Source organism: Amborella trichopoda, chromosome 1 (genome assembly GCF_054954075.1).
Source record: "Amborella trichopoda isolate Santa Cruz 75 chromosome 1, AtrichopodaSantaCruz75HAP2 v2.0, whole genome shotgun sequence".
Classification (NCBI taxonomy): domain Eukaryota; kingdom Viridiplantae; phylum Streptophyta; class Magnoliopsida; order Amborellales; family Amborellaceae; genus Amborella; species Amborella trichopoda.
Window position 1 is genome coordinate 15,519,239 of NC_142336.1, and position 19,522 is coordinate 15,538,760.

The 19,522-nt window shown below is 35.2% G+C and overlaps 2 protein-coding genes and 2 long non-coding RNA genes across 6 annotated transcripts; all 4 read right to left on the reverse strand.

The window, feature by feature from the left end:
* Positions 1–373: 373 nt before the first annotated feature.
* LOC148783581 (BTB/POZ domain-containing protein POB1-like) lies at positions 374–6,965 on the reverse strand. 3 transcript variants are annotated; one of them, XM_088852843.1, is made up of 7 exons: positions 6,794–6,929; positions 6,574–6,637; positions 5,465–5,592; positions 3,304–3,488; positions 3,159–3,222; positions 2,065–2,332; positions 374–1,252 (listed from the first exon to the last, which is right to left on the reverse strand). In XM_088852843.1, the coding sequence occupies exons 4-7, from the start codon at positions 3,439–3,441 to the stop codon at positions 1,030–1,032; spliced, it is 693 nt and encodes a 230-aa protein (XP_088708969.1). In that variant the 5' UTR covers positions 3,442–3,488; positions 5,465–5,592; positions 6,574–6,637; positions 6,794–6,929; the 3' UTR covers positions 374–1,029. The 3 variants fall into 3 exon arrangements, with proteins under 3 accessions (XP_088708969.1, XP_088708964.1, XP_088708960.1); XM_088852838.1 differs by having other exon boundaries at positions 5,470–5,592; positions 6,794–6,926; XM_088852834.1 differs by lacking the exon at positions 5,465–5,592 and having other exon boundaries at positions 6,794–6,965.
* Positions 486–953, reverse strand: LOC18425786 (BTB/POZ domain-containing protein POB1). The gene has a single exon (XM_011631122.1). The coding sequence runs from the start codon at positions 951–953 to the stop codon at positions 486–488; it is 468 nt and encodes a 155-aa protein (XP_011629424.1).
* Positions 6,966–12,499: 5,534 nt separating the features above from the next.
* LOC148783582 (uncharacterized) lies at positions 12,500–13,907 on the reverse strand. Its single transcript, XR_016045297.1, has 2 exons — positions 13,806–13,907; positions 12,500–13,670 (listed from the first exon to the last, which is right to left on the reverse strand). It is a non-coding gene; the product is annotated as an uncharacterized LOC148783582 (long non-coding RNA).
* A 1,231-nt stretch (positions 13,908–15,138) lies between these two features.
* Positions 15,139–17,555, reverse strand: LOC148783583 (uncharacterized). Its single transcript, XR_016045299.1, has 2 exons — positions 15,742–17,555; positions 15,139–15,570 (listed from the first exon to the last, which is right to left on the reverse strand). It is a non-coding gene; the product is annotated as an uncharacterized LOC148783583 (long non-coding RNA).
* Positions 17,556–19,522: the final 1,967 nt, after the last annotated feature.

Below are 19,522 nucleotides of genomic sequence, written 5' to 3' on the forward strand. Positions count from 1 at the left end.
CCCCGGTTAAGGGGAGGTTATGCTGGCTAGGGTGTCAGTAAAACTACGAACACACATATGATAGAAAGTGGGTGCTCTTATTCTTTGAGGTTTCAGAAGGAGTTTACTTTACAGTCCAAAAATTAACATCATCTTCCGGCTGCCCTACGTGCACAAGAGAGGAAGTAGACACTCTTTTTCTTTGTTTTGAAGCGATTTATGGAACCATCCATAAATTGGTTCTTGAATTAGTGTGCACTGTCACAAATACTTCATTTCTTAATGGTGTTATATGCTTGTATGTATTTTGGAGATCTGGTGACAATTCTTCTGGGTAAGATTGTAAAAACTTTTACCCTGATTTGATCAACAAAACCAAAGTTGCCCAAACAAATTAGTAGGAAGACCAAATATGCATAGCAATTGCCATTAAGAAATAAATACATGATGTTCTCAACCAAGCTCCAAAGAAACACTCAGTGTCAATATACGCCCACCTTTTGCCCCTAAGACCTGATCGTAAGCACCACAGTCAAGCGTACCACCCCATTTGAGAAGTAGGGGCTCTCCTCTCCCATGAGTGAGGACCATGGGATACCAAAAAGGTTGTCAAACCCTAAAAACTCTTTATCCAAGCCCTTAAAATTGAGTGTGGCCTTGGCATTACTTGAGAAATTCAAATCATCTGACATCCCCCAAAATGCCTCAAAATCGACAGTAACCCGCATGTCCTTCACCATGCCGAGATAAAGTGCAAAGCTCTCCGAGGAGCTAGAGCTCCGGTTATGTTTTTGGGATATGGCCATTAGGTAGAATTCCTTGCCCCCCAAGAAAAATCCTCTGGAGTATATTCTCCTACATGTAAATAGGCGAGCACACTCCTTTTGTGTCAACTCAAAGGACAAAACAAGCATGGGAGGCGAGCCCAATTCGGCCTCCTTCTTGGGACGTATCTTGTAGGCACGTGTTGTCATGAGATTACAATGTATTCGTGGACCACGTGCCTTGAAAAGATCGGCAGTATGCACCACATCCAGGACATAGTTGCGGTCACATGTCTTTGAGCTTGCTGGTTGTCATGTTGGGGAAGCAGACGAGGTCGGTGATGTGCGATTGTAGGAACTTGCGACGTTCTTTGAGGGTGGGGTACTTTGCCCGTGCCCAGTTGTGAACAAAGTCGTACACCTCATCGTCTGAGGGCACCTGCAGCTCATCGCTCGATAGCACAACCTTGATCCCTTCAAAAGGGAAGGTCATCAACTCGTCTTGGTACCTGCTCATCGAAAATGAGGAAACAGCAATATTAGACCATGCCCTCATCAATCATTGTGAAATAATAGTCCAGGAACTCCATTGCATTTTTACAGATTGAATAATGATTTATCGATTATAAAGGAATGTTTGGGTGCCCTCTGTTAAATCCATGGGCTAAATGGTCCCCATCATCCAATGAGCAAAGCCATATGTTTCACTGAACATCAGACAGTCAAGATCACCATGGCCACCAATCCAATAATGATATGGTACTATTCCAATATCAGACATTCGAGATCACCATGGCCACCAATCCAATAATGATATGGTACTATTCCACTATATAATGTATCATACTAGACCACTATTTGTTACTTTATAACCATTTTGATCATACCTTTCTCTGCCTTTTGGACAAGATCTAGTAACCATTTTCACCAATAGCATTTCAGAAATGCATATGAGCAAGTTAAGTTGGCCTACTCGTCTCTCCCTCAATCACCTGTATCAAATGGTCTAACCCTCCCCAAATTTCTCACTTCAACCAAATTTGGGTAGATGAATCACACATCAACTTAAACATTAAAGACATGTCCCAATTGCTAACATTTGAGGAAAACCCCAAAAACTAATATAAAATATAGTAAAGTACTGTAAAGCAGAAAGGTGAACCGATGAAACATGAATATTTACCACGATATCAAAGACACCAAACAAGACGCTTTTTTTTGCTAATGTTCGAACCTCTTTGTCCATAGTTGATTTTTCAGAGCCATCTCATGAAATGTTTGAAGTTTCCAGTTTAAGAATTTAAAGAAAGAGAATGCTTACTGGGTAAACTCCTTGTAACGATCGACAAGATACTGCTTAGCAACATCTACGAGAGGATCGATTGCATTTTCCAATGTAGGCTCAAAACACAGCAATGCAGTTTCTAGGTTCATGTGGTGATTACGCAGCAATATGCTACAGTGGTCCTTGCAAGAAACAACTTCAAACTTGTTGGCAATGAACAACACATCCAACAGTTCAGGAGCAGAGGTTTTTGATAAGCACCCATAGTACATGTATTTGAATAGCTCCATGAAAGCAACTTCCTCTATTCAAAACGCAAGAGAATTTGGCTCAGTCCTGCTCTCGATATTTGTGATATTTTAGGTTAAAAAAAAGAAGAAGAAGAAAACTTGTACATTTGTTGGTATGCAAATTCACATATTTGTAAGCATATACATCTTCCTGGGAATTTCCTTGGGAATTGTAAATCGCATATAATGTTTACTTTCACAAACACGAGCAAATCCTATTAAGAAACATAAAAAACAAACCAATCGCATATTGAACCTGAAATTGGAGCATTTCAACCAAAGTTGAATTTTTTTGAAAATTGTTGTAATCCTTTTACAGTATTGGCTAGTGATTTGAAATTCCAAACTATACTAATATCAAACCAAATAAATGAGAAAAAAATGAGAGCAAACTTGTTGATTTCTCTATTCCGAAGCTACTATTCTACCCAACATATTTTCATCATCATCATAGTCTTTTTCCAACTATTTGGGATTTGCCACACGAATTTTGGTCCGCCATTCTGCTCTCTCAGGGACCATACCCTCCATGAGGCCATCAGTCCCCATATCTTTCTCACTACTTAGAACCATGTCGCCTTTCACTGCAACCATTCACACTCGCTACTCGAATCCTAGTCCACCATTTCGCCTTACACATCATATTTGAGCTCGTAAAATTTCAAAAGAAAGTATAGGATGACAATATTTATTAAATTTGTAATTTACCACAATAATAGGAAAGAGGCGCTTGAAAAGCCAACCATCAACTTTGGAATGAACAAACTACTGAATTCTTACCAAAACAGGACACATGTTTTTAACAGACAAGTCAAATAGGTGATGTTGATTTGATCAAACCTGTTGTCTCGATCACAACTGTTGCATCTCCTTGCTTTGTTACGGGTATGCCATATGAGAAAAGCTTCAAAAACATGGCACGTGGATCGGTGATTTTTACATAGAAGGTAAATAAACATGCTGAGATGCAGACATTTTTTCTTACCTTTCGAAAGAAAGCACTTTTCATAGCCAAAATAACAGAATTGATATGAATATTCTTGGATCTTTTAGTGTATGGATAACTCTTGTTCCAAGGTGAAGCACTCTTGTATGCCGCCTTATCTCCTAAAATATTGGGCATATGATCCAAGTACCCAGTTGAATCACTCTTTTGTGCCTCCTTATCTCCTACAATGTTAAAGAGAAAGCCAAAAAATCAAGAATAAAAAGCAATGGGAGTATATCATGAGATGTACAATCCCACTGTGCTATGCTGCAAGTATACCCTGCCCATCATTACATGGGTGGGCAGGGTAACCTGTATTTTTGGCATGTAAGGAAGTGATTATCAAAGTTCTTCTCAATGTTTAGAAAATTGACTCCACCAAGGTAGTTGAACCTTGACCGAGGCGAGTTACGAGGCTAAGTCCGATTAATTGGGCTGAGTTCATGTTATGCTTAAAATAAAAAGGGAATAGTAAAAGTAAATAAGGTTTATATATGATAAGATACCATCCGGGAGGATTCGAATTGAAGATGTGAGGCTGTAGGGACTCACATAATAGCCAACATTTCAATTAGAATTTATATATATATGGGTTTTGTTAGGCTACACTTTGGTGGTCGGTTTTGTTAGGCTACACTTTGTAAACATTTTTTAACACTAAAATACCCTTGAATTGTAATACAAAATTTTTCAAGTAGGGGTATTTTGGGTCCTTTAGAAGGGGTAGAATGGATATTTTTATAAGCAAATAGTGGCATTCTATTGGTAATTAAAAACAATTAATATATCTTGGGGATGATGTCACACACCTTATCGATGATGTTATTGTCCACTATTGTTAATAAATGATTTTGTTTCAATTAGAAATTTCTAATTTACCTTTGACTAATTACTTAAAATACCCCTAAACAAAAAGTTACTATATTATCGGATAAGGGTAACTAAATGTCTAAATATGTTGAGTACTTTGAGGGCTACACCACAAATGGTGAAGCCCAACAAAACCATATATATATATATATATATATATATATATATATATATATATATATATATATATATATATATATATATATATATATATATATATATATATATATATATATATATATATATATATATATATATATGGAAAATACTATGCAACGCCTATAGGCGAAAATGAATAGTGATTTCGCCTACTCTCATCACCTTCCAAAATTCATCGCACGGTCACAATTGTTCGATAGTATTTCATTTTTAATTTTATTTTTTTACAAATCAGAATGACTTGAAATTTGAAGCGTGCTCATCAAAAATTGAGGAATCTTCAAAAATTATAAAAACAATATTTTACATGAAAAATATTACCAAAATACTCCTGAAATGTTTCGGGGGTATTTTGGTCAATTATTTTTTACTGATAATTTTTTTTATATTTTTATTAGATGGGCCTCAGTAAGATGTACATACTTTCAAAATTCAGGTCATTCTGATTTCTAGAAAAAAATTAAAAATAAAATACTATCGAACAATCATGATCGCACGATGAAATTTAGACGGTGATGAGGGTAGGCAAAATCACTATTCATTTTTGCCTGTAGGGAAGACTTGTCCTATATATATATATATATATATATATATATATATATATATATATATATATATATATATATATATATATATATATATATATATATATATATATATATATATATAATGGGCTTATAAGAAAAAACGAGCACAATGGCCCAAATTGAATTTGGGCCAATCTAACAATCATGGATGCCCTATAGTGTTTGAATTTTAATTTTTTTTTCTACAAATTCAAATCACTTGAAATTTTAGACGTGTGTTGATAAAAAAATATTTTATGTGAAAAAAGACCAAAATACCCCTATAAATTTTTGGGGGTATTTTGGTCATTTTTAATTTTTTGGATTATTTTGTTTTACATTTTTAGTAGGTGCGGCTTGATGAGAAGAATATTCACCTAAAATTTCAAGTGATTTAGATTTGTAAAAAAAAAACCTAAAATTCAAACACTCTCGGCCGTCAGATCGGCCCAGATTCAATTTGGGCTATTGGGCTTATCCTATTCAGTGAGCTAGTGGGCTCACCCTAGCATCTTCATATATATATATATATATATATATATTATCGGGACATAGTACTCGACCTTACCCATAGGCTGAAGCAGTGTAACTCGGCTGACTCCGAGTCCCCTCAGCCGAGTCCAGAAATGCTGGCACTAGTTGCTTATTACTTGTTAGGGTGCCACCTCATGTTAACATTTCTCACTAATCACTGGAATCAAATGAAAATACAAAGCATGGGCAATTATCGCATAGACAGTAGCATTTGCAGAAACACTGTTGTTTGATCACTCTTTAATCATTGGCAGTGGAACTGCTCACCATTTTCAGGCTAACAAACCAACCTTCTAATCAGTCCCCAAGAAACAAACTCAAGGAAGAAAAACAAATTATGGTGTGTGCTACCGATGGTATTGAATAAAAGTGGAGATCATTACGACATGATTATTAATTATGACCATTACCATAAAATTAGCAAAGATGAAAGTCAATTATTATAAGAAGGTCATTTTGAAATTTCAAATTTCTAATTTATTTTCATTTCAAATTAATAGGAGAAAAGTTCATACCATTAATAATTTATCACCATCCAAGCCTTATCCCAATTATTTTGGGTTGGTTAATTTTCAAAATAGTGAGGACTAATTTCCAAAATACCAGTACCATACATCAATGTTAAGGATGGTGTTTTGGTGCATGATGCACCTATTCAAATGCGGATAATCTCTATCACCATAATCATGAATCTGAGAAAAAAAAAAAAAAAAAAGGTTTTAAACCCAAAAAAAGTCTATTTAGAAACTTTTTTTTTTTGCTGTTCTTTTATTTCTTCCCATTTCATCAGATCTCCACTATTTTTGCGTTGTAAATCATGGAAATAAAGTGGAAAGTGGAAATTCATCTAAAGTGGAATGTGGAAATTCATCTTGGATGACTTAGGATGTGTTTAAGTATCTAAATCCTTTTCTAACACCGATTTTTGGAAGGAGACCCGCCTTTGATTAGAACTTCATTTAAACTGAGTTGATGTGTCAGCAACACAAATGGAAAGGATGAAGAGAGCAAAAATAGCCACCAAGAACAGGGTAGTTGAAGTAACCGCAAGTTATCAAACAGAACTTCTTCCTTTCTTAGACAATTCACATTTGCAGGGTTGATTTGACACTTCCTAAATTAAGCTCTCTGAGCTTACCTGATGCATTGAACCACTGTGTCTCTTCTCTTCCCCTTCTTTCATCCATGCTATCTGAGAAAGGCTTCAAAAACAAAAGCATGACAAGGTGTTGATTATATTTCTCCATTAAAATGAAAACATGTTCCATTGACAAGGATACAAGTAACTTTCAATAGCTTAAAATCAAACAAAAAAACAAAGAGGAAGAAACCAAGAATACAAGTATCAAATATCTTACTGTGCGTGTAAAATAACTTTTTGCAGCCGACATAACACTACTTTGTGTTGCCTCATCTCCTAGAACATCAGAAATTAAGCTTATCAGAAACAAATCAAGATAAATAAAATGAATATGGAAGAGAATTATGGGGCTTGATCATGTGGAGTGCCATCCAACCATGTTAGGACCCAATAGCACCATGACACCAATCATGATATATGAGGCCATTAAAACCTTTCAAAAATAAATAAAGTTCTATTGGACCATGACCGAGTACTGTGGCACCCCACCATAACATTCCACATTATTCATTTTGAACAAATAAAGTGCAAGACATTGGTCATTTTACCAGGGGGCAGAGTACCATCCACATGTACTGGTGGGTGGGCCCTGCCCACTGTTGGATCAATGATCCGATGGGCAGGATTGGAACCCACCATTTTCAGGTGATCCACCTGATCAACCCCCTTAAAAGAACAGCAGTGAGGAAATAAAATTAATGTTACATGGGTTGTTATGTACTCATAATACTGATTATTACATAAAGGGTGCTGATTGTATAGAGTAGAGGCTCTAAACAATCAAATTAAAGTGCACCTTCAAATAGTATCGAGAAATGTGGTTTCAATACTAGAAATCTTTGTGATAGCCTTAAAATATATTTTCAACGTCAATTATAAATTTTAAAGCTTCAAAAATAGTGTAGATCAAGAAGATCTATGTAAACTGGAAAATCTTGAATGTGTGTTACAAGATGCACTATTTCCAAAACTTGAAATCTTTTTTTTTTTCTCATGTCCATGATGTCAAGATGATCAATTGTTTAGCTCTATATAAACTTTATCCTTACATAAATTCACCATAATGATAAGAATCCAATGGAGTATGGAGTACAGTACTCCAAAGCGACCTACACAAGAAGTTCCTATAACATATATTTGAAATTAACATCAGTTCCAAACAAAGGCTCACATAGACAGAATTTACCATTAACTGAAAACTTAGAACGAATAGCTTGTCTGAGTAGTGTCCACTGCACACCATTGATTACAGTGTGCTCTTCTGGAAAAGGCAACCATGGGAAAAAGAAACATGGGAAGTAATAATATGGTGCACAAAGTAACAACATGGTCAGGAGTGGTCAGGAGGGTTATGGCTGTGACCCACTCTCTCTACCTCACCGTCCAACTAATCGATTGAACGGTGCTAGTTCTTATGACGACACTGTTATCGCAGACCACAAGCATCATACTATACCTAGACATATATAGTTCATACATATACCATTTAACAATGTGGTTTAGGAGATCAAATTTAGTTATCGGGTAATTATAGGGATGGGGTTTCTACTGCATGCTCGCCGTCCATTAAAGTTAAAGATGATCTTAAAGATAGATTCTAGATCTAAATTTTTAACAGATTCATACGAATATGGAAAAATAAAAACTAAGAATTTTAATTTGAAAATGTATTTTTTGAAATTGTTTTACCCCATTTATTTGGGTGCAGTCCACCTTAAAGTTAAAGATTGTCTTAAAGATAGGTTCTAGATATAAATTTTTAACAGATTCATACCAAAAATAAAAGATAAGAATTTTAATTTTAAAATGTACTTTTGAAATTCTTTTGCCCCATTTATTTGGGTGCTTTTTTTTAACTTTTTTTTTAAGGTCCATCTTAAGATGGACCGGACTCACAAACACAACTTCTTTCTAATTATAGTGAATCTCCACCCTCCATCATAGAGAAAATATAAAAGTTTTTTTGTGAAGCTCCCCCTCCATCATAGAGAAAAGATAAGAGGTGCTCCTATAGTGTAGGACATGAAATGCCAAAACATTTTATGCTCCTGCAAGAGCATACTGTCCATTTACTCAATTTTAGGTACCCAATTACCTAAATGTCAATTTTGTGTAAACCCAATAAACTAAAAAAAACGGAGGTCTCTCGGATGTCATTTTTGTAAAGCACACATAATTTGGCAAAAGATTTTATTCTCCCGAATACGGTCAATTTACTCAGTTTTGGGTAAACCCAATCTATTTTAGAATGTAACATCTGCACGGAGTAACCTCAAAAAAGAACCTAAAAAGGTTGTCCAATTTTTTGAGGGTTAGAAAACTTGAAATCCAAAATTTCTAGTTTTTGTAAATAATCATCTAGGATTCTCAATAATTCCCAAAATTTTAAATTAAAAAAATTCCTTTAAGTAGGTTTTAGTAGATGGACAGTATTTGCTCCCATAGTTTACAAGGTGATTTGCTGATTTGAAATTTCTTTACGGAGTGGAGCTAGATCGGTGTTTGCGAAATCGAACCTATTTTTCTCATATAACATCTTCTTCTAAGAATTAAGATATTCATTTCAAGCCTTACATGAAAAACTTTCTAGTTTCTTGTGTGCAAAAATCACTCACATTACAAATGAAAGTTTATGCACTTTTTGTCAAAAAACAAAAGTAGCTTGATGCTATTAAATCAAATAAAAACGCCAACTAATTAGGACAAGAAATAGAAAGGTCATCTTCCATATGGTTAAATAAAGCATAATTTATACAATACTTTAAATAAGGCATACTTCACAGAAAGTACATCTCCCGATATGCATCAAAACGAAAAATCAATGTATATTTACCATATACATAGCCATATTTGTTCTACTGTTCTTATATGTATTTACCATATCCATATCAGTGTTGTGCACATTGATTTTATCAAAAAATAAGAACAGTAGAACAAATATTTTGATCAAAAAATAATTTTATTAAGCAAAATAGAAAAAGTCTTCCCATATTTAACATAAAACATAATTTTATTAAAAAATCATATTTTTGTCAAAATATAGTTTTACTAAGCAAAATGAAAAACCACTTCCCATATTTATCATAAAATATATTTTTATTAAAAAACCATATTTTTTTAATAAAAAAGTAAAATAGAAAAACAATTCCCATATTCATCAAAAAGCATAATTTTTTATGAAAAAACATAATTTTATTTAAAATATAATTTTATTAAGCAATATAGCAAAAAAACTTCCCATTTTGATAAAAAAAAAACAAAACATAATTTTGCTAATCAAAATGAATTTTTTTTTAGAAAAATCAATTTCTCATAATGTGAGAGATGATTTGAAATTAAGATCACTTTGGTAAAACTCTCTCTCTCTAATTGATCTTTTAAAGACTCTTTCATAAGATTCCAAAAACCTTGATAGAAAAATAAAAAAAATAAAAAAAAGAAAAAGAAAAAAGAGAAGTACTAAGCACATACAAGATGATGGTGTAGTGTTTCATTGAACATAAGGCAACCAAAATTTTTACATGCACTTAAAAAAACAAAATGTCTCATTTCCATCATTACAAGTATATCTATATCATGCACTTAAAAAACATAATTAAAAAAAATCTATCAAAAAGAATAATCAATTTCATCAAAAAAATAGTTTTATCAAAAAGAATAATTTTATTACACAAAAAAAAAAAACACTTCCCATATTCATCAAAAAAAGTCCTTTTGTAAATCATAATTCTATTAAAAATAATTTTATTGAGCAAACTAGAAAAACACTTCCCATATTCATCAAAAAATGTAATTTTATAAAAAAATCATCAATCTATTCAAAATAATTTTATTAAGAAAAATACATTACTTTAGAAAATATTTTTATTAAAATAATTTTATTAAACATGGGGTGCTTCATAACCCGAAGTTTCAACTTCAGGTTATCGAATTTCAGGTTATTCGAGTCCGGGTTTCTGAGGGTGAAGAGAGAAACCTCAGCGTTGTCAAATTGTCAAATTGTCAAATTTTGAAACAGAGAATTAAGAACATGGGGTGCTTCATAACCCAAAGTTCAACGTCAGGTTATTAAATTTTAGGTTATTCGAGTCCGGGTCTACTTCGGAGGGTGAAGAGAGAAACCTTTCATCCCTGCTACTGTGCTACCTCGCGCTAAGAGGAAGCTGATACAGGTTTCTAACCTAACCCCTCGGACTAAAAATCAAGAGAGAGAGATAGAGAGCCAATACGTTTCTTGCGGTTCGCTTGGTGGCGGCACAACCAGTCTTCGATGGTTCTGCAACTGTCATTGTCGTGTACATGATCGGACTGCCCTGCCTCTATCTTAACCCTCAAAACCCTGTCTGACAAATCATTCTCCAGGAAGGTGAAATCCTCCTCAGGAGCATACATATCGATGGAGAGAGGTGCCAAAAAAATCTTGAATTGAGCAAAGAACCAGAAGAGAAAGGGAGATAACAATGCTTATTAAGAAATAAAATCAAACTTAAAGAAATATAATGTAACTACATCACTAAAGACCATGGAAAATCCGTTTTAAACTTTTTTCTAGATATGTATGGAAAATCCGTTAAAGTTTTTTCGATATATATGGAAATAACCTTTTTTTGTTAGATATGTATGGAAATTCCATTACTTAATGGAAAATTCGTTAACTCTTTTTTTATATGTATGGAAATTACCTTTTTTTTTTCTTTTTGGTTGGATATGTATGGAAAATCCATTACTTATTAAAATTCTTGCGTCTTTTAGGAATTGAAAAAAGTTTATATAGAACCGAGGTCGTAAAGAATCATATTAGAGTGCACCTCAAATTCTTGATCTCAACATCAAGATGCATGCACATGAGGAAAAAAAAAAAAATATATTGATTTCAAGTTTTGGAAATAGTACATCTTCTAATACAGTTTTGGACAGTCAATTTTCAAGATTTTCAAGTGTTCATAGATCGGCTCGATCTACACTATTTTTTAAGCTTTAAATTTTGGGAAAAGTCTCTATACTTCCCCTACATTATAGAAGATCTACATTTTTTAAGCTTTAAATTTTGGGAAAGGTTTTTATACTTCCCCTAATAGCATAAAAGATCTATGCTTCCCCTACCATCCAACCGTCCAATTTTGATCAAGAAAGCCACTCACCATTTGATCTTCGATTCAATGTCTCAAAGTATTTTATTTTTCAGTTTTTTTTTTTACAAATTATATGAAAATGAAATTTGGTATGTATCATCTTCTCATTGGGGCGCACCTATAAAAATATTAAAAATAATTTTTCAATAAAATATAATAACCAAAATACCTTTTGAAACTTGTAAGGGTATTTTAGTCATTTTATTTTATTAAAAATAATTTTTTATATTTTTTCGCTAGTGCAAGTTTAATAGAGGATTAGACGTACAAAATTTGGTTTCAAATAGTTTATAGAAAAAATTAAAAATAAAATAGCGTACAAACATGAATTATTGAGGCAATCTTAGCCCTCTATTTAGAATTAACGGTTGGATAAAGGGAAGTATATAAATTTTATGTTCTAAAGAAAGCATAGCTTGCCTTTAAATTTTATAATTAAAAATAAAAATATATTTTAGCGCCATCACAAAGATTTCTCTTGAAACTTCATTGCTTTGCCCTATTTTGATTGCGTCCGCATTTTAATAGGTACGGAAATAACCATTTGGTTGGATATGTACGGAATGTCTTATAGGAATTATGGATTCTAAGGTAAGTCTTAGATGTAAGTTGAATATGATAAATGTTATTACCTTGTTTGGGTTAAAGATATTTTTAGATGAAATATTCTTTGCAGTTAAAGATATTTTTAGATGAAATATTCTTTGCAGTTAAAGATATTTTTAGATGAAATATTCTTTGCAGTTTTCTATTTATTATTATTAATATATCAAGTGGCACACACGAAATCTAATTGCAACTCTATGTGCATGACTCTGCTTAAAATTCGCCTAAAATATTAGCTCTCTGTAACTCTTTCCCAAAGATAACACCCTGTTTGTGAAAATTTCTAAACCAAAAGAGCCAAGAGTAAAAATACATGGCCTTCGTTCAACTTCAACCATGACCAGAGCCAAGAGGATCAACCATGACAAAGTGTTTGAATGAAGAACTGGAGACTGAAGCCACCGCCATGGTGAGAGGAAAGAGAACCTCTTCACATCGCGCCATGGTGACTAATGGCTCGACTGCGACAGAAAGCTTGCAGAGATCTGCTCTGAAAGATTTGGAGCCTACAATCTCAACCCTGCATATGCATGAATTTCCCAAGAACACTGGTTTGTTTATATGCGGGGACGTCATGGTTTGTATTCTATCTGCCCTTCCTGTAAGATCCATTGTCAGGTTCAAACGTGTATCCAAATCATGGAAACAACTGCTCTCCTCCCCTTTCTTTATTCAATTCCATTATCTGAAACCTCCGTCCTCATCTGATCCATCTGCCATTTTAACACTAAGGAATAGATTGTTCAGTTTTAGTCTCTCTGAACTAGAGGCATGCAGCAAAGTACCCATGAGGGAGCTGATGTTCGGTAGAGCTTCCGAAGAGGAGGGTAAGCAACAACTGTTTGTGCGGTTGTCTGCGTCTAGCCATGGTTTGGTATGCTTTATAGCATCGACTGTGCTAGGCTATAGTTTAACCTTTTGTGTCTGCAACCCCATGACTAGAGAATTCTTTACCCACCCTAGGCTCAGGATCAGGGATCCTGGCAAGCAACTTGTGCTTAAAGGCTTTGGATTTCAATTCGATCCTCACAACCAAACTTTTAAGATACTGTTATGTGCAATGATATGTGGTATGGCATACAGCCTGCCAATTGAGATACAGTATCACTTGTTCGATTCTTCGACACGATTGTGGAAGAGGGTTCTGGATCCCCCTCTAGATTCCGGGTATCCTATCTCCCCATGTGATGCAACCTATCTTTGCACAGGCGGAGCTTGTTACGAAGTATTTATCAATAATCACTTTCGAAGAAGTGTAGCGATTTTCGATATGGACAAAGAGGTGTGGGAAATCATTGCTCTCCCTTTGCAAGTTGCAGAAACTCTTTCAAGACTTTCGGCTTCTGAAGCAATTTCCTGCAAATTGGTAAGTTGGAGAAAGAAGGTATGCTTTATTCATGCATTCGGAAATGGAAAGTTGGGAATATGGAGTTTGAGTGAAGAGAAGAAGTGGAAGCAAGTCACCATTGAAGCTGATGTTGGCAACTTCACCTTCTTGCAGAGTCGAGGACGCAATGTGAGACCCGGGATGGATGTGATTTTGCAGCAGCATGCTCTCCTCGTCTCGAAAAAGAAGGCGAGGGGCCTCGAGATCTACTTGCACAAGGATTTCAAGAAGAGCGGTGGGGTAAAGAAGATTAAGTGGCCTTATGGGGAAGAAAATGACTCATTCATCAACATCATACCTTATGAGCCATCACTCTTCAGCTGTAAATTTCTGTTGCACAACAATTGAGGGTTTTTCTTTGCCATGCCTTTATTTTCTTATGGCTCATCATGCTTTATCATACTTCTTCGTGTTTAGATGATAGAATGGAGTTGGTCATCTTTTGAGTTCTTTGTTTCCAACTTTTTAACTCAATTTTAAATGGGCATTGCATACTGTGAAACCATTTATTTTTTTTACAAAGAGGTCACAAATATTCTTAGCCATTGGATATCAAATTAGATAGCATTAGATGTCAAATTAGATAGCACGGGATAGAATTTTTTATTTTTTTAAACTTTGTAAATGACACTCTTATGACCGTAGGTTTGAAATGACCTCCTTGTACCAAAAGTAAATAGTCTCTTTATATTCTTTGCAACGTTTAGCCACACTAAAGCTCAAGGGCCATTCACAAGCAAGGCAAAGACTTTATAATAAAAAGTAAGGTATGCCTCAAAAACCCTACTAATCCAAAAATCCTTTATTGTGGCCAAAAATGTTTATTTCCACCTTTGATTATGAAATTTTAAGTTCTAAAGTGGGTACGGACGGATCAAGGGGATGTGTGAAAAATTCAAGGCTGAGAGTTAGGAATTCAAGGTTGGGAGTTGGCCCGTGAGGTTGGCCCAACTTGGATCTGGAACTAGTCATGGACATTGAGGGTGGATCTGGCTGGATTTGGTGTGTTTTTGTATATATATGTACTAACATTTTTTTGAAAGTAAAACTATTAGAATTCAAATAGTGACATGCATTTTCAACCATCCAAAAGAGATAATTTATAATATCTAATATTAATTTTACTTTGAAATTTTTATACACATTGGTAATACTAATAATTGTAAAAATTTCATACAAATTAATAATGTTAAGTTTTAAAGTTAATTGTCCTAGACACTTAACAAAAAGCCTCCAATTCGATTTAACTTTAAGTATCTCTTATATGGTAGTTATATAACATTATTCCCCCAAAATTAAGGGGTAGACATACTATTTTTTAAATAGGACACACCTTACTCCCAAGACATCACCTATAACTCTTGAATTCACAGCTCTTCGCTAGTTACTTTTGGTTACACTCGTTCATTCATATCTTTCATGATTTTTCACTAATCATTTTGAAACATAACTCTTCACTAATTAATTATGAGTCACACATGGAACCATTCCTATGGTGATTCTTCACTAATTACATATGGGAAACAATATTTTATCAATAGTGACTCGTTATACCTATTGTACATTTCAATAGTACCCCTTGGTTAGGTGTCTCGATCTCGTCCTCCGGATCGGGTTGACCTTGTGGTGTGGTTCTGGGTTCGAGATGGACCCGGGACCTGAGATCACTCTCTCGGGAACCACGTAAAGAAGACGTGGGTAGAAGTACCAATCGGTGAGAGAGGAATTAGGGTCGTGAGACAGGACTTACCTCAATTGCCTCCGTGACACGCTCGAGCTGGCTCGCGTGGGCGCCCTCTTAGATCACGTTAGAAAGCCCCCTAGCCTATGGCCGGTTTGGAATCGCCTCCCTTTACCTGTTTCTCCTTCCTGCAAACACACACACATCAAAAAACAGAAGTGTGGGTCATAGGACCCTACCTTGCCATAAAGTGATAAAAGACGTGAAAATGAGAGAAGAAGTTCGATCAGGCGGTTAGGCTGGTACAATGGCAAGACCACACACATCAAAAAACAGAAGTGTGGGTCATAGGACCCTACCTTGCCATAAAGCGATAAAAGACGTGAAAATGAGAGAAGAAGTTCGATAAGGCGGTTAGGCTGGCACAATGGCAAGACCAGTATGGTGACTGATTTGTCGTGGCAGTAAGACGGGCCTGGTAATTCAGACCAGCACAACGGCATTACGGCTAGACGACAAAACGAACACCGATCAGTCTGGCCCGATGGCTAGCCTGTCGTGGCAGTAAGACAGGCACGGTAACTCAAACCGGCACAACGGCAAGGCTCAGCCTACCCTCCGGTCAAACAGGCAATGGAGAGAAAGAAAGAGACTAAAGTGAAAATAAAAGTGATGCGGAAATAAAAGTGATGGAAAATGAGATGAAAAATAAAATAGATGAATTAAAATAAATTTGAATTAGAAAAATGGAATTAAATAAATTAAATTAAAATGAAGTGAAGTGAGATAAATAAAATAAGGGAAGTGAATGAGATAAAATGAAATGGGTAAATAAAATAAGATAAGATGAAATGAAGTAAATTAGGAAATAAACTAAGATGGAGTTGAGCGAAATAATATAACAAAGAAGGGGTGAAAAAGTAACATGGGATCATTTAATGAAATAAAAGAAAAGAAAATAAAGACAAGTTAGTTAAGTGAGAGAAAAAAAAGAAATTTTTTTGTGGGGCTTGATGTGCATAAAGGAAGGTAAGTCTTATAAAGAAATGGGCAGTGCTTTTGGTTAAAAGAGAGAGAGGGGCTATGCATTGGAATTTTTTTATTGTAAGAAGAGGAGAGAGAGTTGGACATATGAATAAAGGTACGGGGAAATAAGAAAGGGAACGTTTGACATGTAGAAGGAGGCAAGGCAAAATAAAATAAAAAAAAGAAAAAGTTTGATTCAGAGAGAAGGGGGTTTATTTGGATGAGAGAGAAAGGGATGTGGGGTATACATGGACGGAAGGCAAAGTAGAGAAAAATGAAACAATTTGAATAAGAGAGAAGGGGGTTTATTTGGACGAGAGAGAAAGGGGGAAGAGCATTGGGTTATTGGGTTTTTAAGTGAATGGGTTGAGCGCGAGGTACGAAAGCATGAGAAAACTAGAGGTTCTAGAGAGAGAAGGTGGAAGTTGCGCAGATGAAACCATGAGAGAGCGGAGAAGTATTAGTGAAGAAGGGAGCAGCAAGTGAGCAAGCGGGAAGAGAAGGGGGACGGAAAATTGGTAGCGATGATCGAGAAAACTAGAGGTTCTAGAGAGAGAAGGTGGAAGTTGCGCAGATGAAACCATGAGAGAGCGGAGAACAATGAGTGAAGAAGGGAGCAGGAAGTGAGCAAGCGGGAAGAGAAGGGGGATGGAAAATTGGCAGCGATGATCGAGAAAACTCGAGGTTCTAGAGAGAGAAGGTGGAAGTTGCGCAGATGAAACCATGAGAGAGCGGAGAACAATGAGTGAAGAAGGGAGCAGCAAGTGAGCAAGCGGGAAGAGAAGGGGGATGGAAAATTGGCAGCGATGATCGAGAAAACTAGAGGTTCTAGAGAGAGAAGGTGGAAGTTGCGCAGATGAAACCATGAGAGAGCGGAGAACAATGAGTGAAGAAGGAAGCAGCAAGTGAGCAAGCGGGAAGAGAAGGGGGATGGAAAATTGGCAGCGATGATCGAGTAGGCTGAGATCGTAGGAGGTTTGTTGTGAATTTGGCAAAAAAAGATGGGGATGAAGAGGCCGCAGTATCAACTGAACGATATTTCACTATTTCATAAAAATAATTTTGATAACAAATGAATGTTATGGTCTTTAGGGACCATAACCCCTTTTTTTTAATTAAACCTTTCGTTTTTTTCTACGCTCTCCCTGCACAAAACACGAACCTGTCTTATTTATAAGCCTTCAAGGGCGGTTCGTTTTTACGGGTCGTATTACAAAGTTGAGATGGTTATCTACAAAGTACACAATTTTTTATGCGTGCTCTTTTTTGATTTATCGAGTGATGTAAAAAGGACAATTTTTTATGCGTGCTCTCTTTTGATTTATTGAGTGACGTAAAAAAAGAAGATGCTCCACATATATTATGAAGGCGGTATTTCACCGTCTTTTATTTAGGAGGTTTTAGAGAGAGAGAGAGTAAGGATGAGGTTATAAGAGGGAGAGCGAGATTTGTTGAGTGATGTAAAAAAAAAGATGCTCCACATATATTATGAAGGCGGTTTTCCACTGCCTATGAGGCGGTGAGAGGGAGAGAGAGATTTGTAGAGTGATGCAAAAAGGAAGATACTCCACATATATTATGAAGGTTATTTAGGAGGTTTTAGAGAGAGAGAGTGTCAGGATGAGGCGGTGAGAGGGAGAGAGACAGAAAGGCAGTTAAGAGAGAGTGAAGAGAAGGCGGTGAAGAGAGAGAGTGACAGATTAGGATTTTAACATTCTCTTTACTTTGTCGCTCTCATTATATCTCTGAACTGGATAAATATATCTGTTGTAATTGTCTTCATGAAAATGTTTGCAAGCTGGTTTTTTGTGTTGATAAATTTTGGCACAATTTCTCTTTTTTCAGTCAACTCCCTGATGAAATGATGTCGTATTTCTATATGCTTTGATCGGCTGTGAAATACTGGTTTTTTTGTTATTGCAATGGCTGACATGTTGTTGCAAAAAATAGTTGTAGGGTATTCTACTTTTGCTGCAAGTCTGATAAAATTCTTCTGAGCCACACAGCTTCACATGTTGTATTTGTTGCTGAGATGTATTCGGCTTTTGCACGATAGAGTCACAGTATTTTGCTTTCTTGATGACCACGATATCACTTTTGTACCTCGGCAGAATATATAGCCGGACGTGCTTTTTCAATGAACCCGCCCAATCACTATCAGATAATCCAACAAGATTAGTATTATTTTCAAAAATATATTTGATACTGTGTTTCTTTGTTCCCTGGATTATCCATTTTGTTGCTGCAAAATGCAATTTGCTTGGTTCATTCATGAATCTGGAACAAATACTGACTGCATGCACAATATCTGGCCTTGTATTAGTCAGATAAATTAAAGATCCCATCAAGCTTTGATAAATCGATGCATCAACTTTTTCTGCACCATCGTATTTTGACAACTTTTCATTCACTGCCATTGGAGTACTCACTGGTTTGCAATTTGATATTCTGAATCTTTTCAAAAGATCTTCAACATATTTTTCTTAAGAGATAAATATTTATCTATTTGACCATTTTACTTGGATTCCAAAAAAATAAATCCACTTTTTTTTTTATATTTTATCAGTTTTACTATTCCAGACTCTTGGAGCTTGTTTTAATCCATATAATATTTTTTTTAGTTTGTAAACTTCTTCTTCAATTTCTTTTTCAATAAAACCCAATGGTTATTCAACATAAACTTCTTCTTCAAGTTCCCCATTCAAAAAGGCAGATTTTACATCCAATTGAAAAACTGGAATTTTTAATTGGGCAGCCATAGCCAAAACAGTACGAATGGTTTCCATTTTGGCAACAGGGGCAAAAGTTTCATTAAAATCTATTCTAGTTTGTTGTGAATAGCCTTTTTGTCGAGCTTTATGCTTTTGAATAGACCCATCTTCATTATAATTGGTTTTATAAATCCATTTCAAACCAATTATTTCTTTTCCTCTTGGGTGATCTACTAATTCCCATGTATTATTTTTCTTTATAACAAAAATTTCTTCATTCATAGCATTTAACCAAATTTTTTGTTTAGCTGCTTCTTCAAAATTTTGTGGTTCACTAAAAAAGAAAGCAACATCACATGATTCCTAAATATCTGAAAGAGACCTTACTTTTCTGGGAGGTGTC